The sequence below is a fragment of the Trachypithecus francoisi genome, unplaced genomic scaffold (genome assembly GCF_009764315.1).
Source record: "Trachypithecus francoisi isolate TF-2019V2 unplaced genomic scaffold, Tfra_2.0 Lachesis_group11, whole genome shotgun sequence".
NCBI classification, from domain to species: Eukaryota; Metazoa; Chordata; class Mammalia; order Primates; family Cercopithecidae; genus Trachypithecus; species Trachypithecus francoisi.
The window spans coordinates 81,903,314-81,928,295 of record NW_022681456.1 but is presented as its reverse complement, the minus strand read 5'-3'; the positions used below and the strand labels follow the sequence as shown (position 1 = coordinate 81,928,295).

Sequence of the window (24,982 nt, the reverse complement as noted above, 5' to 3'; positions counted from 1 at the left end):
TTAGTGCTATAAATTTCCCTCTACACACTGCTTTAAATGTGTCCCAGAGATTCTGGTATGTTGTATCTTTGTTCTCATTGGTTTCAAAGAACATCTTTATTTCTGCCTTCATTTCGTTATGTACCCAGTAGTCATTCAGGAGCAGGTTGTTCAGTTTCCATGTAGTTGAGTGGTTTTGATTGAGTTTCTTAGTCCTGAGTTCTAGTTTGATTGCACTGTGGTCTGAGAGACAGTTTGTTATAATTTCTGTTCTTTTACATTTGCTGAGGAGTGCTTTACTTCCAATTATGTGGTCAATTTTGGAATAAGTGTGATGTGATGCTGAGAAGAATGTATATCTGTTGATTTGGGGTGGAGAGTTCTATAGATGTCTATTAGGTCCACTTGGTGCAGAGATGAGTTCAATTCCTGGATATCCTTGTTAACTTTCTGTCTCATTGATCTGTCTAATGTTGACAGTGGAGTGTTGAAGTCTCCCATTATTATTGTATGGGAGTCTAAGTCTCTTTGTAAGTCTCTAAGGGCTTGCTTTATGAATCTGGGTGCTCCTGTATTGGGTGCATATATATTTAGGATAGTTAGCTCTTCCTGTTGAATTGATCCCTTCACCATTATATGATGGCCTTCTTTGTCTCTTTTGATCTTTGATGGTTTAAAGTCTGTTTTATCAGAAACTAGCATTGCAACCCCTGCTTTTTTTTGTTCTCCATTTGCTTGGTAGATCTTCCTCCATCCCTTTATTTTGAGCCTATGTATGTCTCTGCATGTGAGATGGGTCTCCTGAATACAGCAGACTGATGGGTCTTGACTCTTTATCCAATTTGCCAGTCTGTGTCTTTTAATTGGAGCATTTAGTCCATTTACATTTAAGGTTAATATTGTTATGTGTGAACTTGATCCTGTCATTATGATATTACTGGTTATTTTGCTCGTTAGTTGATGCAGTTTCTTCCTAGCCTCGATGGTCTTTACATTTTGGCATGTTTTTGCAATGGCTGGTACCGGTTGTTCCTTTCCATGTTTAGGCTTCCTTCAGGGTCTCTTGTAAGGCAGGCCTGGTGGTGACAAAATCTCTAAGCATTTGCTTATCTGTAAAGGATTTTATTTCTCCTTCACTGATGAAACTTAGTTTGGCTGGATATGAAATTCTGGGTTGAAAATTCTTTTCTTTAAGAACGTTGAATATTGGCCCCCACTCTCTTCTGGCTTGTAGAGTTTCTGCCGAGAGATCTGCTGTTAGTCTGATGGGCTTCCCTTTGTGGGTAACCCGACCTTTCTCTCTGGCTGCCCTTAAGATTCTTTCCTTCATTTCAACTTTGGTGAATCTGGCAATTATGTGTCTTGGAGTTGCTCTTCCGGAGGAGTATCTTTGTGGCGTTCTCTGTATTTCCTGAATTTGAATGTTGGCCTGCCCTACTAGGTTGGGGAAGTTCTCCTGGATGATATCCTGAAGAGTGTTTTCCAACTTGGTTCCATTTTCCCCCTCACTTTCAGGCACCCCAATCAGACGTAGATTTGGTCTTTTTACATAATCCCATACTTCTTGCAGGCTTTGTTCATTTCTTTTTCTTCTTTTTTCTTTTGGTTTCTCTTCTCGCTTCATTTCATTCATTTGATCCTCAATCGCTGATACTCTTTCTTCCAGTTGATCGAGTCGGTTACTGAAGCTTGTGCATTTGTCACGTATTTCTTGTGTCATGGTTTTCATCTCTGTCATTTCGTTTATGACCTTCTCTGCATTAATTAGTCTAGCTGTCAATTCTTCCACTCTTTTTTCAAGATTTTTAGTTTCTTTGCGCTGGGTACGTAATTCCTCCTTTAGCTCTGAGAAGTTTGATGGACTGAAGCCTTCTTCTCTCATCTCGTCAAAGTCATTCTCTGACCAGCTTTGATCTGTTGCTGGCGATGGGCTGAACTCCTTTGCAGGGGGAGATGTGCTCTTATTTTTTGAATTTCCAGCTTTTCTGCCCTGCTTTTTCCCCATCTTTGTGGTTTTATCTGTCTCTGGTCTTTGATGATGGTGACGTACTGGTGGGGTTTTGGTATAGGTATCCTTCCTGTTTGATTGTTTTCCTTCTAACAGTCAGGACCCCCAGCTGTAGGTCTGTTGGAGATTGCTTGAGGTCCACTCCAGACCCTGTTTGCCTGGGTATCAGCAGCAGAGGTTGCAGAAGATAGAATATTGCTGAACAGCGAGTGTACCTGTCTGATTCTTCCTTTGGAAGCTTCCTCTCAGGGGTGTACTCCACCGTGTGAGGTGTGGGGTGTCAGACTGCCCCTAGTGGGGGATGTCTCCCAGTTAGGCTACTCAGGGGTCAGGGACCCACTCGAGCAGGCAGTCTGTCCGTTCTCAGATCTCAACCTTGGTGTTGGGAGATCCCCTGCTCTCTTCAAAGCTGTCAGACAGAGTCGTTTGAGTCTGCAGAGGTTCCTGCTGCTTTTGTTGTTGTTGTTGTTAACTGTGCCCTGTCCCCAGAGGTGGAGTCTACAGAGACAGGCTGGTTTCCTTGAGCTGCTGTGAGCTCCACCCAGTTCGAGCTTCCCAGTGGCTTTGTTTACCTACTTAAGCCTCAGTAATGGCGGGCACCCCTCCCCCAGCCTCGCTGCTGACTTGCGGTTAGATCGCAGACTGCTGTGTTAGCAATGAGAGAGGCTCTGTGGGCGTGGGACCCTCCCAGCCAGGTGTGGGATATATTCTCCTGGTGTGCCCGTTTCCTTAAAGCGCAGTATTGGGGTGGGAGTCACCCAATTTTCCAGGTGTTGTGTGTCTCAGTTCCCCTGGCTAGGAAAAGGGATTCCCTTCCCCCTTGCGCTTCCCAGGTGAGGCGATGCCTCACCCTGCTTCAGCTCTCGCTGTTCGGGCTGCAGCAGCTGACCACCATCGATTGTCCGGCACTCCCTAGTGAGATGACCCCAGTACCTCAGTTGAAAATGCAGAAATCACCGGTGTTCTGTGTCGCTCGCGCTGGGAGTTGGAGACTGGAGCTGTTTCTATTTGGCCATCTTGCTCCACCCCAAATAGTTTTCTTAAGGTTATTCAGCCATTAAGTGGTTGAGCCAAGATCGTAAAACCACTGACTCTGAAGTCTATAGTGCTGTCCAGCAGAACTTTCCATGATGACAGAATTGCTCTGTATCTGTGTTCATTACAGGATCCATTAGCCACGTGTGGCCATTGAACACCTGAAATGTGGCATGTGTGACTAAGGAACTGAATTTTGAATTTTATTTAATTTTAATTAATTTAAATTTAAATCCTCATGTGTGGCTTCTGGCTCCTGGCTACTATGCTGGATAGCACAACCCTAAAATCTGAACTTGTGCTATAGTATACAAACAGTGTTAACCAAAACTCAGGATCCAGTTACTAATTTTGGCTGGACCAAGATAACTAAAAATAATTGGAACCAGAAAAATAAGAAATAAAAATAAGCAAAAGCAATAAAATCAATAAATTTGTATCTATAGGCATTAGCATTTGAGCATCTCATTATGTTTAGTGGTGTGTGTGTATGTGTGTGTGTGTGTGTGTGTGTGTATGTGTGTGGTCCTGGGAGAAGGCAGCAAATGTGTGTGGTCCTGGGAGAAGACAGGCTCTTAGCCACACATTGCGGACACTCCTGTAGCCTCTCGTCTGAACTCCCTTCTCTATTCCCAGGTCTTGGGCTCTGAACCCAAAACCACTTTTTTGTTCTCCAGCTTCGTGGTCTGGATTGGAGTGAATATGTGAACACTGTACAAATTAGCAGTGAGATTTACTTGCATTCATGTGAGAGTGAGATTCTATGGGATTCATTCTTAACTCCCAAGTTGCCACTTTGTGTCTTCTTTGGTATGCTATCTCAGAGCCTTACTTTCCTCATCTGCAGAGTTTGAAGAATGTTGTGCATATCATGCTTTTTGTACTTACGTTGGGTATCATCATCTACAATCCCAGCCCTTCACTAAAGCCTGGGCATTCTTGGCCACAGGGTGGGTCCCGGCTCTCTTGATACTTTTATGTTTATTTCTGATTCCACCTCTGTGCCCTAAGTGTGTTCCATTTCTCCACTGGACTGGACATTTCTGCAGAGCAGAGGCTGTTTCTCCTGCCCCCTCTGACCTCCCCTGGAGCCCCAGGGCAGGGCCCTGGCCCAGGCACTGGCTGAGAGTCTGCTCACTTGTTCTTGAAGTCCCCTACCACGTCCTGGATGTTCTTTAACTCCACATCCAGCCTCCCCTACCCTCCACCCAGGCAGTCCAGCTGCTGCCTCATGTTGATGTGGGCAACAAACATGGGCTCAAAATTGGCCCTGATGATTTTTTGGTCTTGCAGGAAGCTCCATTTAGTCGCCAGGACTTTGTTCTCCTGTTCCAGAAACCACACCTGCCCCAGCCAGCGGTAAGAGACTGAGAGAGCTTCCATGCAGGAGCCTCCCAGAAGGCTCTGGGATATGGAATCCCTAACAGTCCAGGGAGGTTCTGCACAACCTGGACCTCAGAGTCCAGGCAGCAGCCTCTTTCTCCTCTTCCTCAGCCTGGAAGGAGCCTGGAACGTAGAGAGCCAAGCAGATGTTGGGGCAATGGTCTTGGGAGACAAATGGTTTGGTTTGGAGAGGGAAGAAGCAGGAAGAGTCAGAGGGTCTGGCACCAACCAGGTGCATGTGTGGTAATCCAAGAAAAGAACACTCCACCATCATGTTACCAGGTAAAGTTTTGAATTCCATTAAATGGGCAGGAGGTCCTTGGCAGAAAGTTTAATAGGCCCATTTTCTTTATGACATGATCTCTCTAGACCTAGAATCTGGACTCAATTGCCCATATACTCTGGGAATGTTGCAATGGGTCACACTGGAGTTGAATTGCGAGGACCTGGGTATGTCCCCAGCCATGTCCATCATGAGCCATGCGGCCTGGGCCAGCCCCCACGCCCCTTCCTCTCTCTGCTCTCTCGAGTCCTTTGTGGTCTTGTGCAGCCAATTTGGGTTTCTTGAATAACCCTCATCTCACCTCAATGTGGGAGACAGACTTGGGAAATACACACAGTTTTCCCCCTTAAACAAAGTTCCCAGGACAAGGTATGGGGATTGGGGTCTGGAACAGACCTGGGGCAGGCCTGGGGGTTTTCGGGCCCCCTACCCACACAGGCTCTTAGCCACACATTGCGGACACTCCTGTAGCCTCTCATCTGAACTCCCTTCTCTATTCCCAGGTCTTGGGCTCTGAACCCAAAACCACTAAATTATGCTCCTCCCATTCTATTCACTTATGATTTCTAAAAATTCATTTATTGGAGATTCAGTCTGTGCCGCACCACACGGCAGGTCAGCTGCAAGCATGCTTTCATTTGATTCTCGTAATAACTTTGTGAGGGTGGATGATAAAAATAACAACGATTTTGAATATTTTTTGAGCAGCCACTATGGGTAGCTGGTTTCCATGTATCTTCTTTAATCTGAAATAGCACTACAGGGGTCATTGTTATGGTTCTTGCTTGACAAAGGAGGTGATTGAGGCACAGTGTAGTTAGGCACCTTGGCTGAGTTCACGTAACTAGTGAGCACTGCGGCCATTGTCAGAACCCTGACTCCCGGTCCCATGCCCTGAATCATTGCACCCCACACAGATGGGAAAATCAGGCTCAGAGAGGAGAGGCATTTTGGCCAGTGGAGAAAGCCTCAAGATGTCACTCCGAATTCCTGTCCCTCCACTTCTGTCCTCTCTCAGTCTGAACTTGCCTTTACCCCAACACTGGGGATTTCACAATTGTTCTCAGTGTCATTTCCCTCCTTCCTGCCACCCTCCCCTTCCCATCCATTCCAAATTTTAGCCCCTGGTTTTACACTCATCTTCCCTCCTGATTCATGGCCTCCCTCTCCCCCCACTTCACTTCCTGCTCCTTCACCCCGGACAAAGGTGTTTTAGAACCCTGGCTCCCAAGTAGCTCACATCAGTCCTGAGCTTAGTCCCGAGCATTGAACCCACTCCCTCCAAGCCCACATCGACTTCCCCACCCTGGGTGAGCCCAATGGGCTATGCCCCAGCTCAGGCCTGATGGGAGGGGTCCAGGAGACTGTAAACTCAGGAATGTGGGAGCTTCCTGGATGTCTCACTGCTGCCTGCAATTATGGGCTAAATGGCTCCTCTCCTTGGTGAAAGCGTTGCTCCCAGGGCTGCCTTTTAACTCTTCTTCATGGCCTGTTATTTATCTGCTAGGTCTGCAAGTTTGAAGCTGTCAGGGAACAATCAGCCCCTCTGCTGGGCCACCCACCCGGCGTCAGTATTCTGGAACACTGGTTTGGAACAGGGACGGCACCAACAGAGCAGGGAGGCCGGTCTGGGCTTCTCCCAGTAGCTCTAGCTCCCCAAACAATGCATGCCAAGGACAGGGAAAAGGAAGTCTGGCCAGCCCTGCACTCCTTGCTCCTCTGCAGCTGGCCCTCCCTTCCTGCCAGCCAGCCTTCTTAGCTCAGAGGGAAGGGGCGAGGGCTGATGCCTCTGAGCACTGCTTGTGTGAGGCCTGTTCTGGGAGCAGGCCTGGGGGAGGAGGAGAATTACTTTGGGTCAGTCACCATTCCAAACAGAGGGCCAGACAACAAACAGGCGACACATGCATTTAATAGACACATTGCAGGGAGGGAACAGAAGGAGCGCTGACTCCCAACAGGCTGCTTATAAACATGATGAGACAGGTGGGTGACAACCTGGCATTGAGACAGACTCCCCAACCTCTGCATCTGGAGGGAGGGAGGGAGGGAGGTGGAGCTGGAGGAGGACTTTCCAGCTGCCTGGGCCTCACAAGATAGGCTGAATGAGAGCCTCGGGAGAGAGCAGGTTTTGGTTTTACATGTGTAGCAGACAGGTGCTGCCGGCAGTCTGGACACTGTCAGGAGGGAGAGGCTAGCTTAGGCCTGGGAATGGGGTGTAGCCAGTACTGCAGGCTCCCAGCAGCACAGGTGCACCTTACGAGGAGAGAGGAAGGAGGAGGACCCAGGTGTCCAGGTGTGACTGCAAACAGGCCTCAAGGCAGGGGAGAGGGAGCCATGCAGCTCTCTTAGTGCTTGTAGCTCTTCCGGCTGGAGGATGTGGTAGAGACAAACTTGGCACTAGAACCACTGCCCCCTAGGCCCTGGTTGCTGGTGGCACTGAAGCCAGAACCTCCCAGGCCTGCACCCAGGCTATGCCCGCCACTGGTGGTGAAGGAGTAGCCGCTGCCTCCACTGAGGCCCAGGCTTCCACCTCCAATGCCGCTGCCGCTTCCATAGCCACTGGAAAGAGTGGAGCTGACCACAGCTGCCGGGAAGAAAGGAGGTGTGGTCAGATCAAGTGCAGGAGAGAAGACAGTGGGAGTGTCAGGGCCTGTGCCCTGGAGTCCTTGGGTGGGGAGGGGTGGTCTCATTAGCCAGCAGTTTGCCTCCTTCCAATATCCCCTGCTTAGTGAGATCACTGCCATATGCCTTGGCCTGTGTTTCTGAGCTGCAGCTCCAGGCAGACTCTCAGACTGGAATGGCTTCCTCCTCCCCTTCCAGAATCTACTGGAGCCCTCTCCTCCTGGAAGCAGCTCCAGTCCACCTGCTTTCCCTTTGATCCTCCTGCTGTGCCGTCTGGGCCTGTCTCCCTCTCCGGGCCTGACTCCAGAGTTTCTCTTCCTTCTGGACGCTCATTGGGGGAGGGGCACTCTCCTCTTCCCTCAGGGTCCCCCTGTCCCACACTCAGAATCACAGAGTGGAGGCTGGAATATTCTTGATGGATCAAGTGACAGATTAACCTGTTGGCCAGTCAACTGTGACCCCGTTCTCCTCCCAACCTATTCTTCTCCTAATTTATAACTCATCCCCTTACACATTCTAACACCCTACTTAGGGTTCTGCAGAAGGAAAATCAAATTAAAAAAAAGACTCCGTTACAGGATGAATTGTGTCTTTCAAAAACCTATGGTGAAGTGTTAACACCAGCATCCGTGAATGCAGCCTTATTTGGAAATGGGATTGTTGCAGGTACAACTAAGTTAAGATAAAGTCTGTAGGGTGGGCCCTGATCTAACATGACTGGTGTCCATACAGAAAGAAGGAAGACATTCATCTGAAGCCACAGACACACAGGGACACGGTCATACAATCACAGAGACAGAGAGTGGAGGGATGCAGCCACAAGCCAAGGAATACCGAGGATGAATGGCCACTGCCAGAGCTAGGAGGAGGCTGGAGGGGGGCTGGGCCACCATGTTCCAGGACACCATCTGGTTTGGAGAGGGGATAGCGCCACCCTGCATGACATACAGAGCAGGAGGCTGGCCTGGGCTCCAAGTTTCAGAGGGAGCAGGGCCCTGCTAACCCCTAATTTCAGCCTCCGGAACTGTGAGACAAGACATTTCTGTTGCTTTAAGCTACCTGACTGGTGGTACTTTGCTGCAGCAGACCTGGAAAACTAATACAGACAATCAGGTGTTTTCAAAAGAAAAGGAGCTTCGAGGTTATGCTTGAAGGTCTGTCCCCAAAATTAGCTTAGAGGGTCTCCGGCACCACTAGACAAGGACATCAGGGAAGGACACCTGGGTGGTTCAGATGGCTTTGCCTTCTAGAATCATTGGCTAATATAATCAATTGCTCTTATGAATGCCCATCAAGAAAACCAAACCCAAACTCATTTGTAGAGGGTGAGTTGTAAGAGTCATTTCTGTTGCCCTCATGATGCCAGCACTGAGCTCTGCGAATGACCACTTCTCTCACCAGCACAGGGCCATGCCAGCTTGTTAATAACTCTCCTGTTTTAGAGCTATTGTACCCAACTGTCATATTTTATGCTGCCCTCACTGCTTTGAAAATCCTTGGCATCTTTCTGCAGATATACTCTGCAGAACTGAGCCAAGCAGTGGAGCTTCTTCCAAAACGGTTTGGGAGAGAAGCTGCCTAGTTGGCAATGCTCTTGTCTGCAGCATAAAGGTTCCCTTTAAAGGTCCAAGCCAGACCAAGAATTGTCATAAATCTTGTCTACATCAAATGCTCACTTCTGTGCTGGGCTTGCAGCCCCAACAAAAAAGGCAGGGAATTCTGGCAGGTAGGAGATGTGGCCAGGATCTTTTAAACCCACTCAGAACAATGACAACAGATCTCCCATCACCCCTTCTGTGACACCCTCACTCTCAAAGGGGAAAGAACTGTGACATCAAAGACTCTGCTAATATGGCTTGCTTTGTAAGGGACTCAAAACCTCCAACCTTCTCCAAATGAACTCTGTCTGTGAGGTTCCTTCTAACCCCTCATATCTTCACCCTCCTGCAGGCCCACCACGTCCCCATCCCCTCCACCACACACACTTCAAATGGCACAAGAAGTATGTCATACTCACAAATGTTAACTGGAGAAACTCCCTCTCCACTCAACCTGATTGGGAAGAGCGGGGAGAAGAAAGGTTACCAATGTGGCTAGCAGCTTATGGGCCTTTACAATGATGCTTTTGTAATTGTTTTCAAAGCATTTAAACATACTTTATTATTTTTATTGCAGAAGTAATGCAGGTTGAAATTACTTGAGAACTAGTAGTATTAAAGATAATATTAATAACCTAATGAATAAAATAAGGTGGAATTTGAGGTTCATAGGAGCAAAAATCTATAATCTCAGAAATACATTTTTTGGTTTAAACTAGTTAGATGCCTTAAGGAAATTAAAAGTAATCATACACTGGCATCAACTGGATAGGAAGGGCCTGTCCTATAATAAGATTTGTCTCTCAACAAGGGTCCATTGTCAAGCACTGAGCCAGGGCAGAGCTTATTATACATAAGTGTGGAGAGGAGTCTGAGTCATAAAAATAACAGTAGTAATATCAGTTTATTATTATGTTAGTAACCAAGTAACTTTGCTTTAGCATCTTCAGGACAGAACTGGCATTCATTCGTAAACACATACTGAGAATCTTAACAAGAGCTAACAGTTGTTGAGTATCTGTTACCTGTATCACACCACTCAGTTCTCTCAACAACCCCACGAGGTAGGTATTATTCACTCACTTTTATAGAGGGAGAAATGGAAGCTCAGACAAGTTAATTAACTTGCCCATAGTCACAAAACTGGATTTGAAGCCAGATTCATCTGACAACAAAACCTATGTCATTGGCCACAAAACTGAATGATAGCTAACATTTATTTAACACACTGTGTACCATGCACTGTTCTAAGAGCTTTGTGTGTGTTCACCTATTTGAACCCGTTTAATAATGTGAGAATTTAGAACTATTGTTATTCACATTTTATTGGGTGAGAACACTGAGACGTGGAGAGGTTAAGTAATCTGCTCTTGGCTACACAGCTTCTAACTGGTAGAGCACAAAACTCTCATGAAGCTTTGCAGATCAGGTAATCCGACCTTTTCATTTTATCATTGAAGAAATTGAGGGCCAGGGGAGGGAGACTGACTTTCCCAAGGTTATGTAGCTACTTAGTGGTAGATCTGTAAGCCCAAATCCTAGGACTGTTTGTTTTCAGCCTATGGCCTTTTAGACCACATTTTGAGAGCTGCCATGTAATCAGATGTCTCCTTAGTTACTTAGATCTGATCAGGTTTTAGGTTTCTATGTGGGTACTAATTGTAGTTGCACCTCAAATGATTTACTAGCCTGGAAGGAAATTAAAATTACTTTTTTTTGCCATAGCCCAATTCTGAACTGCATTTTCTTCCAGGAGAAGAAGGGGCTGCAACAGCCTGAGCCCCTAGGAATGCCCAGGAAGCTGGGGGGAGCTCAACTTGCTTTGAGGATGAAGTTGGTGCATCTATCTCACCTGCACTCCTCGCCCTCCAGCAGCTTGCGGTAGGTGGCGATCTCCACGTCCAGTGCCAGCTTGATGTTCATCAGCTCCTGGTACTCACGCAGGAGCCGAGCCATATCCTGCTTGGCCTTCTGCAGAGCCTCCTCAAGGTCCACCAATTTGGCCCGTGCATCCTTGAGAGCCAGTTCTCCACGCTGTTCTGCATCAGCAATGGCTGTTTGCAAGCTGGAGCACTGGAAGGACAGGAGGAAGCCGTGAATCCTGCTGACAGCCCATGGAGGTGTGGTGCTTCTTGGGGAGGAGTTCTTAAAGATGGCAGAATGGCCCAGAAGAAATGAGCATTTGAGGAGCTCTTGGCCCTGCCAAAACTTTACCTGCTTCTTGACGCTGTCGATCTCAGCTCTCAGCCTCTGGATCATGCGGTTCATTTCAGAAATCTCTTGTTTGGTGTTTCGAAGGTCATCCCCGTGTCTGCCTGCTGTAACCTGCAGCTCCTCATACTGAGAGAACCAGAGCAAACCCAGTCACTGAGTCAAATGCCTGGCCTGGACACTCGTAGTACACACAGACTCACCCTGGGTGCCACAAGTAGGCTCATTTATTCCTGGCCATTCACTCCTTCCCCTTGAAGCTTACAGTTTATTGGGGGACATAGACATTAACTGAATCAGCATATTATCAAATGTATAGTTCCACACTGAGATAAGTGCCCTTAGGAAATGAACAGGATCCTGGGAGAGTGTAGTGAAGGAATCTGACCTAGAGTTGGAAGTGGGGAGTGGTGGTCAGGGAAGACTCTCCAGAGATTGAGATGCCTGAGCTGTGGTCTGAAGGATGAGAAGGAGGGACCTAAGTGACCAGCTGTGGGGGAGAATATTCCAGACAAAGGAAACAGCCTGCATGAAGACCCTGGGTCAGGGAAGGAACATGGTGAGTTCTAGGAGTGAGATGGTGATTTGGTCACTATCCCTGGGGAGTTCCTGGTCACAAAGCATGCATCCAGACCAACTGTGCCCATGAATTTTGGTAGCCCTCCAAACACCAGTGCTGGGGAAACAGGGAGGAGATATGGGGGAATGGTGTGGGATGGTACAGAGGCTGTGGAAGGCACAATTTTGAAGTCTTTGTAAAAGTATTCCCAATCTCAGGTAGTTCTCAATCTAATGGTGCATAACGAGGATATAGGGCACATGAATTTAAGAGCAATAATTACACCCTGTCTCCTGCAGCAGACTGAAGTGAAATCTACACCCTTCCCTGACACAAGGAGATCCCCTGCCCGAGTCAAGATCTGTGAGGTTCTTGAAAGTGCTGACGAGCTCAGCTTCCTGTTTCTAGATATACACGATTAAATGGGGCAACAACCCAACAACACGAGGAATTGTTTGCTATCGATTTCAACCACTTCACCTTGGGGTTAAGTGCATCCCGTTTCCTCTCACCGTCAAGGCACTGCCTCTGTGCTGTGGACCCCTGGCCCCTGCTACCCACCTTCCTTTCCACCACACTCCTGACCAGACGGGACTGAGGCAGTGCATGGAGCAGGCAAAGAGTAGGAACCAGCTTGTAGGTGAGCAGCTGCCCCAAGAGGGGTCTGGATTTGGCAGGGAGCTGGTATCATGGGTCAACTGTACCCTTCCAAAGCCAAACGTCTTTGTGGCTGTCTGAGCTCTGGGAAGTAGCTGTTTGTGTTTATCCCAGCCTTCCTCTTCCTGACATAAACTCCCTTGCTTGTTTCTGCCTGCCAGTACCTTGTTCAGCCTTAAATCTCTCCTCACTCCTCGGCAATCTTTTGTCCCTCACGGCTTCCCAACCGGACAAAGCTCTCACGTCTTCCTGGAAGCTTTTTATTCATGCTATCTTTTCCCTTCCATGATTGTCTATTCACTTCATGGCCTCCCAGAGCTTGGGTTCTCTGTTTGCAGTTTATTCATTTGCAACCCTGTAACCTTGATTGGCATACATCAGGAGCTCAGAAAATATATACAGAATTAATAAGCCTTTTAGAAATTGCTTCATGACTGTGTCTCAGTTGTCCTGGTGTCTCACTCTGCTCCCACCCAGATCTTGAGGAATATGGGGCCAGTGGAAGTCCTGAGCTCCCAGCATTGGGTTGACCACGTATTAGTGTGTCTGGTTGGGTTTCCACATGCATTTCAAGCTAAGTTTTCATAGCATCAAAGACATGCCTGCTAAGTTGAAATAAACGAATGTGCTCACACTCTTCCTGAGGCCGAGTTAAATGATAATGTGGAGCCTCAGAGAACACTAACCCTGGAGCCTATCATGGAGGTGTCCATGCTCACCTTGGTCTGGTACCAGGACTCAGCCTCGGCCCGGCTGCGGTTGGCAATGTCCTCGTATTGCGCTTTGACCTCGGCGATGATACTGTCCAGGTCCAGGTTGCGGTTGTTGTCCATGGACAGCACCACGGACGTGTCACTGACCTGGGTCTGCAACTGGGACAGCTCCTGCAGGGCAGTAAACTCAGCATCACCAAGGCATAAGAAGAAGGATCTTAAATCCTCATGGTTAACTACCCATCTAGGTCAGGAATCCTTTCCTTGGTATTCCTGGAAGATTCTCCCAGCTGTTCCCTAGGTATTCCCATTCATCCCAAAAGATCAGTGTGGTAGAAGTCTTTCCCAGCCTTGCTTCTCAAGGCTCCCATCTGTGTGCTTTCCCTAGGCATAAGGATGGGTAAGCATCCTCTGAATTGGAATTGCATAGATTTGAATGTGACATGTGTCTGTTCAGTCTGCCAGCATAAAAGCCTTCTTCAAGAGCATCAGGGAACATCTGGGACCCTGCTTCCCCCTGCGCAGTGTGACTCCATCACTTTCCACCTCTCTCTCTCTTTCCACAGACCCAGGTCTCTGCCTTCAGAGGGTTAGTGCCCAGAACGAGGCATCTTCAAAGGGCAGGAAGCCCCCTGACCAATGAGCTGAGGGGTAGCTTGCTTGCTTTTTTTTTTTTTTTTAATACTTTTCAGGGAAGGGGAAGGGAACAGGTATGTCTTGATTCCTTGGGAAAGTTACCCAGTGGCCTAGAATTTGGGAATCAGTACTCTCTCCTTGCTAGATGTTGTCTTGCCATGGGATGAGGGAGTTCGGAGGAGAAGCATCAGAGCTGGGGCAGTTTAGTATGATAAGGCTCCAAGCAGTTCTCCCTGATCCCCCTACCCCCAAGCCCCAGCTTGAAGTATCCAGGCAAGATGCTGGGCAAAGGCACTGAGTAAATGAATGACACAATGCACCATCCTTTTCTTTCCAGGCCCCAGACCTAGGAGGGACAGAAATACTTGCAGACTCTTACTGCATCAAAGACTGAGTGGAGGAAGTTGATCTCCTCAGGCAGAGATTTGACCTTGGCCTCCAGCTCCACCTTGTTCATGTAGGCAGCATCTACATCCTGGAACGACAGCACAGGATGCTCCTTTGAGTCTGCAGCCCCAAGCACTTAGCCCAAAAGAAGCCGAGCAGATTTCTCCTAGCCCATCTAGTTTGGATTTTAGAAAACTCTGGGTCTGGGGGATTTGGGGTTGGGGATGGGTGATTACTGAGAACTGGGGCTTGAATCCCTGAGCTCACAGAAACCCAAGTAGGGCTAATGGGGCCATCAACATAGAGGGAGCATGTTAGGAGATTTGAACCCTGCAGATATTCTCATGGTTGATGTGACATTTCTTGGGTGGCCCAAGGGTCAGAGGGCAGGTTACTCCACACTCCAGATTCTGTTTTAAACCTTCTCCTTTGAGAGACATCCCCACTCACCTTTTTCAGGGCTACAAATTCATTCTCAGTAGCCGTGCGCTTGTTAATTTCATCTTCGTACCTATAAGGACAGAGGAGGGGGTGTGCTGTTGAGTAAGTTTGCATTGAACTCTTCCTGGGCTGGTGTAGCAAGAGTTAAGAGCCCTTGAATCATTTCCAGCTCTTCCGCTGACCTGGGCGTGACTTTGGGTGATTCACCTAACCTCTATTTCTCCCTCCATGAAAGGGGGATAATTTATTCTGCTAGTTTTTAATAAAGTTTTCTAAGAGTAGAAGGTGAGCATGGAACTTAAAGGAATAGAAAAATATACTTAGGCAATTCCGTCTTTTGATAGATATGCAATGCCAATCTTTAAAATGTTTTTCCACCTCAAGTGTCTGCTGAAATCGTGGAGTAAACTTTATCTGTTCAGCAGGCTCTTTCAGGTACATTTTGGTGTATTTTCACTGAACCTCAGGGTGGCCCCTGAGAACCGTGCTTTTTGTAACTAGGGGTAGCTCAAGCTCAGAAATAAGGGCAAGCTGGCTAATGGGTTAGCCTGGGCCAAATCCCTTTCCACTGGATACCTCACCTACTGCAGCCTGGATGATGTGCAGTCAAAAGTTGCCCCCCACAAGGAAGGTCAGATTGCCTCCTTTAAACTCTTCCTTGCTACCTCTCTTCACTCCACAGTGAATGCCATCCTGGAAATGCAAACCATCCCAGTAATTAAGCCCATGTCCAGTGGAATTAAACAATATGCTGACTGTGAAATTACATTATGATTTCTAGAGTGAGTAGCAATGTTTAGTCGGATGATGCTGATATCCCTTTGTAGTCATGTGGACAAAAGGAATAGGATCTTCATCAATAGTGATGCCGAGATGAAGGTCCTTGTGTTACCCCACACAGTGCTGTCTCCACCTTGCGGGATAACAGCTACAGTTCCAAAGCTCCCAGCTGATACCAGCATTTCCTCCTTTGCACTTCTCTGGTCCTCATACAAAGGAGCTTTAGGATGGCTGTGTGTGGCCAGAAGCCAGTGTCCCACTTACCTGACTTTGAAATCTTCCACAACATCCTGCATGTTCCTCAGCTCAGCTTCAAGCCTGCCCCTCTCGGTGGTGAGGCTTTCCAGCTGCCGTCGGAGCTCACTGATATAGGAATCAAAGAGGGGCTCTAGGTTCTGCCTCACGGTCCTGGAGCCCTGCTCCTGCAGGAGGGCCCACTTGGTCTCCAGGACCTTGTTTTGCTGCTCCAAGAACCTCACCTGGAGGGAAGAAGAGAGAATGAAACCTTGAGAAGTTGGAGAGGCAGAGTCAGACACTCCTATTAATAAGGGAGAGAAGAAAAAGATATATTTTTTTCATGTGGCACCCATTGACAATAACGTAACTGACAACTCCAACCCAGAAGGAGGCAGTCCATGGAGCTACCAGAAAGTTCCCTAGGGCTTGCATAGGATTCGGGTGGTGGGGCCTAGAGGCTACTGTTGGCTGCTTTTGGGTTAAATTTCTCAACACCACCTACTCTGGGTTAGGGTAGTTTGCTGAGCAGCAACTCTCCTGTAGAGAATCAACTAAACTCTTCCCTTGGTGTTGACTAAACCAGCCTGCGTGGTTCTGAAAGAGAGGAAACTTTTACCAGGTCCTGTGGGGCAAGCTGGCCTGACTCGGAAGGGCCTCAGCCCCTGGGAGGCCTTGCTGAACAGTGCTCATTCCCACCATGGAGTCGTTTCATTATTGCTCTCCCACCATGGGATGGCCCTTCCAAGAGTTTATTCGATCCCAAACCCAAGGGGGTGGATGAAGCCCCTGCTCACCTTGTCGATGAAGGAGGCAAACTTGTTGTTCAGGGTCTTGATCTGCTCGCGCTCCTCGGCCCGCACCCGCTGGATGGTGGGGTCGATTTGCAGGTTGAGAGGAGTCAGGAGACTCTGGTTGACGGTGACCTCTTGGATGCCTCCAGGGGGACACACAGGGAAGCTGGGGCCACTGAAGCCTCCTCCAACTCCACCCCCATAGCCAAATCCACTGTTGACTCCAAACCCACTGCTGGCCCTGCCACGAAAGCCACTTCGGAAGCTGCTGCCACACCCACTGATGGAGACCCGCTTGGCACCCCCCAGGTTGTAGAGGCTGCGGCTTCCAAAGCTGGCCCCAGCACTGCTGATCCTTCCCAGGCCCCCACTCCCTGCTGCAGAGCGGGCCACAGAGACAGAGCTGAAGCGAGAGCGGCCAGTTGCTGGGGTGGTGGCCGAGGTGGTGCTGAAGCCCCTGCGACTGCCAGACTGGAAGGTGATGGAGGACTGCCGAGACATGGTGGGTGAGGAAGTCTGGTGAGAAGGCACCTGAGGTGGGCTGGTGCAGGCAGTGGAGAAGACAGGTGGCTGGGGAGCCCTGAGCCCATGACTTTTATGAGCATCCCTCGGGGGCGGGGCACTGCTAATGGAGAGGGCCTTCTGATGGCATCCTCTGGGCATCCGCCAACCCTGAGCTCACACTTGACATCCCTCGGGAAATGGTGTAAGGGCCACTCGCTGGTTCCCTGGCACCCCCTCCCCACAATGCTCAAACTCCTTTCCAGTTGCAACTTGATCAGTAGATGAGTAAGAAGCAAGTTAATTGCTTTCCGTCATGTGCTAATGATGCATCTTGTAAAGGACTCAGCAAACACTGCCTCATTTCTAAACCGCTTTCTTAGGCCTGGGACCAACTCCTTCCTGTCCAAACATCTTGTGTTAATACAAGCCACTGTGCTTACTGTTTCCTTGGGGGTGCTTCCTATTCCCTAAGCATTTTCTCAGCAGCTACTGTCTGGTTCCCCAAGCCCCATCAAGCTATCTTTCCAGACCTTGAAGGTCCTGCTCTGTAATCATCTTCCTTAGTAATCCATCCCACTTTGATGGCCCCTTTATTCTGCTCTTAAGCTTCCGTATCTATTGTGTAGGTCACACACCTGGTTTTCTGGAGCGTGTGTGTGCCTGTGCCCTGCCCACTGCAATATAATGTGACACTCAAGGCCAGCTAGTGCTCTGTCTCCTGGGGACAGAGGTTGTGAGAGGAGGAAGACTTGGGTTTGAATCTCAGACCTGCTCATAGCTGTGGGACCTTGAGCAAGCCATGAAACTTTTCTGTGCCTCAACTTGCATGTCTGTAAAATGGGGTTTGTGATGAATATTCACATGTGAAAACTTTTGCAAGGCCTGGTACATGTAAGTGCTGAGTAAGTGTCTATTGAGGCTTCCCTGCTTCTGATACAATGAAGTAATATTAAGGAAGTGCCAAACATGTGTCCATCCTGTGACTAGTCCTGTGGGAATTCAGAAGAAACACAATGCACATTATTTACCTTCAACAAGTTCATGGTTCTGTTGGGAAGATAAAACTGTACAAGATGGTGTACCATGAAGCATCACCTCCAAGCTGCATTTGAGGCTGCCTATCCTAGAAGTCTCCCAGGCAGGTCCCTCCTCCTCCTGAGGACCAAGAATTCCTCGCTCTCCAGTCCTTCATCAAAAGAGCTCCAACAGCTGCACCTAGCAGAGGATTTGTTATTTCCCTGTTTCTCCTGGTAACCTTGTAGACTGTCCCCTACATTTTCCATTAGTCTACAACCTGCAAAGAACACTTCAAGGCACCTCATCCCTCTGTTCTGCAACTCATTGCCCCGTCTCTACCATGGGAAGAGTCAGACCAAAACATTGCTGAATCTTCTTCCTTTTTTTTTTTCTTCCTTGAGACAGGGTCTCACTCTGTCACCCAGGCTGGAGTGCAGTGGCTCCATCTTGGCTCACTGCCACCTCCACCTCCTGGGCTCAGGTGATCCTCCCACCTCAGCTTCCTGAGCAGCTGGGACTACAGGCATGCTCCACCACGCCCATCTTTTTTTTTTTTTTTTTTTTTTTACTATTTTGCTCAGGCTGGTCTTGAACTCCTAAACTCAAGTCATCCATCCTCTTTGGCCTCCCAAAGTACTGAGATTATAGGCGTGAGCCACCGCACCTGGCCTGTATCTTCTTTTATCTTGCTGCCTGCTTTCTTCTTGCTGTGGTTTTGAAAGCTGGGAGAGTAAGAGAGGAATTAATCAGCATTCAGTCTCCATTTCGTGGATGAGGGCATTGAGCCCAGAATGGTTAACTAGCCAGACAGACCCACAAGAAGCAGAGCCAGATTCCATGGTCTTTCCACACAGGTGTCCTTTTAGGGGCACACCAGTAACCGACTGTTTGGCAGACGTTCTCACTTGCCTGGAATGGCAGCTTGGCACTCGGAGCGGCAGTTCTTTGTTCTCTAAGCTGTTTCCTCCTTGGGAATGAGGCCAGGGAGAGGCCTCTCCCCCATTTAGAGATTATTTGGGAGTCTCAGTTTGCACAGGAAAGATATGAATCATAGCTTGTGTTGATACAGGCCAGGAAGAGCAGAGGACTTCCCTCACCTGGTTCCATTGCCAACCCCAGCCAGGGTGGTGCATGGTTCTCAAGTGGAAAGAATAATTATGTTTGTTTTCTGTACTCTTCATTGCATGATAATCTGGCCCCCAGAAGAAAGGACACTTGTTTCCTGAGCTGTGCTGAGCAAATGCTTGCAGAGCTTTCCACAAAACAAAGGCCTTGGAGGGTCCGGGTGTGGGGAGTGGCTGGGCCAGCATGTCCACGGGAAGGGAGGTCCCCAGCCTTCTCTCACCATGCTTCCCATGTGGGAAGCTGGCTTCAGGCTGCCTTCCCTCCCAGCCATTCCTTTCTTTCCCATGTTCCCTGCTGGGGCCCTCTTCCCAGGCACTTCATCTCTTTCTGTTTCCGTTCTGGTTTTTCTCAGCCATCACCTCTTGCCTGGGGCTGCTCGTTTATTCTTTTCCTCCTTCCCCCTCTAGTTTTCCCAAGACTGTTGTTTCTGAAGCTAGACGGTCTTATTCACAGGCTTTGCCAAGTTACATTGAGATAGAGAGATCGTTCACCTCCCTTCCTCCTCCATTCCCTCTTTTGTGACCTTTGACCTGCACAGTGACCTTTACCTGGAGGTCAATATCTAGACGAGTGGCTGGGACACCTGGCCTCCCGGACAACTTGTGTCACCACCCTTTTAAAAATCTCAAAACTCATAGATTGTTAACACCTTCTTCGTTTTCTGCCATTTTTGTTTTGTTTTTAACCTCTTTGTAATTCTGCTTACAACTTATCCCTAAGAAGTCATCGAAGATGAACTGGGCCTAGCACTACCCCTTAACGCTGCTTCCCTGGAGTGCCTGCGTCTGTCATGCTCTTTGATATCTTGGTTTTCTGGTGTTATGAGTGTTAGTCCACTTTTGAGGGTTGGGCATTTTCCTCCCAGCTCCGACTAGCCTCCTAACCACCCCAGATAGAATTGTGGCAGAAATTCGTGTGATTCAGACTGTCTAATTTAAAGAAGAACTACACATTCCTTTCTGTTCTCCAGTCTTTCTGCAGCACTCTCCAACTCTGTGTTATTGGGTCTATCTGAGACAAGTTTTCTTGAGTTTGGAGGAGTGCTAGATTCAAAGGCCATAGTGTGTGCTCTGGTGCCTGAAGCTGGGAGAGGCAAACTCTTCAATTTCCCTGTTCTCTGCCCGTCCTTCTCAGGTGATCTCTGTCATCCTGGGAGGAACACTAAGGTCCTTGGCAGGTGGTGAATCCCAGGAGGCGGGGCCAGTTGGCGATAGGGGCTGTGGAGGAGGAGAGGAAGTGGGTGGGAGATGCCTCTTCCACAGATGAGGAGTGGCGAATGCACCAGGGAACTTTGGCTTCCAGCCAGGCCAGGGCCAGGGCAGGGCTGGCAGGGCTAAAGACCATGGGGCAGCAGGGGTTACCTCCCTGGAGCAGACTGGCCTGAATCATAGAGCCAGGGCCCTGGGCATAGCATCTGAGGACCTAGGCCACAGCCACCTACCCCCAATTCCTCGACTGCTGGATTTCCCAGACTTCTCCTACTCTCTGTGGAGTCCTGGGTTTAGTGAGTAACTATTTATTAGCATCTATAATATGCCAGGCACTTGCTGTTCTAGCACAGGAGATACAGCAGTGAAGAAAGCAGCCACAACTCCCTTCCCTCCTGGAGCTTATATGGAAAGAGGAGGGGAGCAGAGGTAATTTGGAGGGGCAGACAAAATCCGGGTCTCCCAGTTGACACTCCCAGAGGCCGAGTGTGGAGAAGCTAATTCTGTTGTGGACACTCCAGGGGCCGAGTGTGGAGAAGCTAATTCTGTTGTGGACACTTCAGGGGCCAAGTGTGGAGAAGGTAATTCTGTTGTGATGGCATCTGAGACCTGCTGGCCAGAAATGCTTTGCCATCTTCACCATTTGTGCTGGGGTGGTCGTACTTCCTCAATGTTTGATGTGTCTAACAGGCACTGCCCAGCCTGCCTCAGATCCTCCACCTCACAGCCCCCTTTGTGCCTGTAGTCAGCAGCAATAATTGCTCCCCAAAGGGCACTAAAGGTGCCAGCTGATCTGAACAAACTGCCAAGGTCCAGGACTTGGGATATCTGCTTGCAAATGGCCACACTCACCTGATCCGCTCCTGTCCACTGCCAACTCAACAGTCACTTCACATGGGCCCAAATTTGATGGGCAGATGCAGAGCCTGTGCAGGTAGGCAGACAGCCTCCCCTCTCAGTCCATTTCAGCAGGAAAGTGGTGTGCTCTTTTTATTCAACCTCAGGCTTAAGAAAGTGTGATGAGACTATCCTGTCCCTCCACAATCCAGCCCTTCAGACACACCAAACAGATGTGCACATACAAGGTAGACACACAGACACACATGTCCTCAGTGCATTCACAAAACAGCAATCTGCACACTAGTGTGGTGCTGCCTGGGTGTGTCAGGATACAGAAGAGAAGAAGCAGAATTAGTCTTTAAAGGCTGGAGGAGCCCTAGAGATGAGGAAACTGGGGTCAGAGAGGGGAGAACTGTTGAAGGCCACACAGCTGTTTGGTAGCTGGGCCAGAACTCCTGATCCCTTCTGCTGCCCCACATTAGCCCCGAGGCTTCTCCATGTTAGAGAGCACAGCAAGAACCCTCCCTGTTGCCTGAGAGGCACAGGTGGGGCCCTCCTGGAGGGAGGATGTTGGTGAGATGCCAGCCTCTCAGAGGCCCTCCCAGGGAACCCCCACTGAAGGATACTGGAGAATTCCAGGTGTATCTTGGCTGTTCATCGCCAACCTTTTTTTTTTTTTTTTTTTGAGACAGGGTCTGGAGTGCTGTGGCACAATCACGGCTCACTACAGCCTCAACCTCCCAGGCTCAAGTTATCTTCCTACCTTGGCTTCCCAAAGTGCTGGGACTACAAGTATGAGCCACTGTGCTTGGCTCCTTCAGCCACTTCAATTACCTCGTTTGTTCCCAGGGTTAGGATGCTTCCTCCACCAAGTCTCTCTGTGATTTGTACTGGGGAGAAGCTGCCACACAGGGAAACTGCAGGGAGGGAAAGTGGGGAGAAACAGGGTGCCGCTCCAGCTCTTTCTCAGGGTGGGGACCCAGAGGCCCTGTCTGAACTGAGGAGTGCGGGACCTAGAAACCAGCCTGGTGAATACTGGCATGGCGCTCCAGCCTGTGGGTGTGGGCTCACGGGCTGGTGATCCTGGCACGCTGTGGGGTGCTGCTGAAATCTCCTCAGTGTCTTGTCACTGGGTCTGGAGGTTGCTGTGGAGGGTTGGGGGTGTTTGTCACCTGACACCTGATGGGAAGTCTGAGCTGAAAGTGGCAGCCTCACCCTCGTGCTGGGCTTGGCACTGCCTCATTGTCTCTTGGACACTGAAAACTTGGACATCCTGAAAACTCTTCCGTCTTTCTTGCTTGCCAGCCCCCTTCCCTCTCCCAGTTACATGTGAGGGACATATCTGACCTGAGCCTTCAAACAAGCTGCCTTTGCTCAGCATTTATTCTTTCAAGAAATATTTGTTGGGGACCTACGACACGCGAGGCACTGGGATACAGCAGTGAGGGAGGCACGGTCCCTGCATGGTGACAAGGAGGTGGGTCATTAAGAGAGGGTGTCACTTTAGGGGTAGGTGCAGGGTGTGCACGGGGAGCTCATAATACCTGGGAGGCCATCTCCCCGTCGGTGGCCAGGCTGTGGCCATGTGGCCTAGTGGCCAGACCTTTGCTCTTCACTGCAACTCTGAAAGAGCTCAGGAAGCACACTTCATACGGGTCCCGTATTTCATGGATGAGGAGTGTGAGGCCCAGAGCCTGATAGGAAGCTTAGAGTAAAACTGCAATAGGACAGTCGTCTCCTGTCCCCTAGAACAGTGTTTGCTCCATGCCACACTGATCTGTGTGCTGGAGCAGATGGTAAGTGTTCTCCATGAGTTCCACCCACTAGGGGCTTGCTGGGCTATGGGGAAGATAGAACTGACACGTGTGAAACAGGCATCATGTAAAATGGTATATAACAGAATTTAAAAATATAGGCCAGGCGCAGTGGCTCATGCTTGTAATTCCAGCACTTTGGGAGGCCGAGGTGGGCAGGTAGCTTGAGCCTGGGAGTTTGAGACCAGCGTGGGCAACATGGCAAAACCCATCTCTACAAAAAATACAAAAATTAGCTGGGTGTGGTGGTGCGCACCTGTGGTCCCAGTTACGCAGGAGGCTGAAGCGGGAGGACGGCTTGAGCCTGGGAGGTGAAGGCTGCAGTGAGTTGTGATTGTGCTACTGCACTCTATCCCAGGTGATAGAGTGAAACCCTGTCTCAAAAAAAAAAAAAAAAAAAAAAAAAAAAAAAAAAAAAAAAAAAGGTGAAATTCAGACTGTGAGTGGTGCGGTCTCTGGATGGACCTCGAGTGCTTCAGAGGACCCTTGCTCTCCTGCTGGCTCCAGATGCCCCATCTCAGGCACACACAGGAGCATGGTGGGAAGCAGCACCAAGCATAGGAGGGGAGGCCGAGGCAGTTGGCAGGGTCTAAACATTTCCCACGGATAAATCAGAGTGGATCCACCCACACACACTTCAGATGGGATTGCTGAATGCATTCCCGCCTTGTCTCTGTAAAGCTGTGTCTGACATGAGGCATCCAGGTGATGCATTGTTTGCTTGTGTGTTTCCATGAATGAGAGCTTCTGTAGCCGTGGAGCTGTGTTTTCCATGATCCTGAGAGGGCAGTCCCTTGGGCACCCAGTCTTGGCCTAGGAATTCCTGCCTCATTCTGAGGTGCATGATGCCCAGCTGACCTACAGGCATTAAATCAGCGCACACTGATGATGAGTATGGTGACAGTGACAATGAGGTCAGGAAACCGAGAGCCATTATGCTAGGAGTGACTGACTCACTGTAAATGGAGAACAGAAACCTCTTCCTGCTCTGCTTTAAGAGGGGTAGATATTTGAAAGCCCCGATGCAGAGGAATGAAAAATTAGGGCCCATGACTCATTCTTGCCAAAGAATTAGTCTCTTTGAAGGAGGACTCAGCAGAGGGCTCTTCTGATCAGCCAGCTCTCTGTGTGTATGTTCAAAGTGCAATTGATTGACATGTCACTTGCAGGAGGGCTTCCAGGGTGTAAAACCAGATATGTTACTGGGATGTCATGAGTAAGATAGTTCCCACAGAACAGACCAGGGCTGTGTCTGTAATGCAGGTTACATCTGAGCAGCCAGGACACCACTTTCCTCCCTTCCCAGAAGAGGGTAAAATGGCCCAGAAGCACCACAGGCAGACGCCGGGATGACCTCTGCATGATCCTACCTGTGGGTATTCTGGCTGTGCTCCCATCTGGCGGTAAGGGAGAGGAATTCCTTTTAAAGGACATGCCTGAAAGTGCTTTTCATTCACCCCCTCCAGCGCTGGTTTATTAAGCAAGAGTTAGTCAACTTGGGGTGAGCCCAGAGACTAATGAAAATGACCAATGAATTGGGAAACAGAGGTGGGAGCAAAGGGGAAAGGAAGTATGACAGGAGACCAATGTGTTTCTTTGTTGTTGCTGCTCTTACCATCAGGGAGTAAACTTAATCGGCAAGAAGGATTCCATTAAGGGCTTCTAGATTCTAGATTCTAATGGTGAACAGAAAAATATGCTTCTAAGGGAAGTTGTAGAGATTTCTGTAAATTCTTCCTGGAATGATTTAGGGCATGTGATTCTGCAATAAACGGAGATTTAAAAAAAATCTCTAAGATAAACACCTATACTCTCTACCCCGATAATGCTCTTTAGGCATTGTGGTATTTTACAGATTTAGGATGGAAATAGGGTTTCCCTGCATCTTTCAAAATTTGCCCCAGAAGAGACATGCCCACAGAGCCCCTCTGAAGTTGGACCTGCCATTGCTCATGTTCCTTCATTCTTTGCATCCATTGCCCTTGCCTCTTAATTTATGTGGAGTGTGTGTGCGTGTTCATGCATATAGTTCTGGCTCTGCCAGGTAAGAGGGATTTTCAAAGGTAAGCACATAAGTCAGTTGAATTCAATGTGCATCTAATAATGTACCTACCCTCCTTTAATTTGTTCTGAAGTATTCAGGACCCTGCTATG

General features: G+C 48.9%; 1 protein-coding gene across 1 annotated transcript; it reads right to left on the bottom strand.

The window, feature by feature from the left end:
- Positions 1-6,577: 6,577 nt before the first annotated feature.
- On the bottom strand, positions 6,578-17,037 carry KRT75 (keratin 75). The gene is made up of 9 exons (XM_033221979.1): positions 16,324-17,037; positions 15,557-15,771; positions 14,522-14,582; positions 14,064-14,159; positions 13,055-13,219; positions 11,123-11,248; positions 10,761-10,981; positions 9,328-9,362; positions 6,578-7,272 (listed from the first exon to the last, which is right to left on the bottom strand). Exons 1-9 carry the CDS (start codon positions 16,981-16,983, stop codon positions 7,034-7,036), a joined length of 1,818 nt encoding a protein of 605 aa, XP_033077870.1. The 5' UTR covers positions 16,984-17,037; the 3' UTR covers positions 6,578-7,033.
- Positions 17,038-24,982: the final 7,945 nt, after the last annotated feature.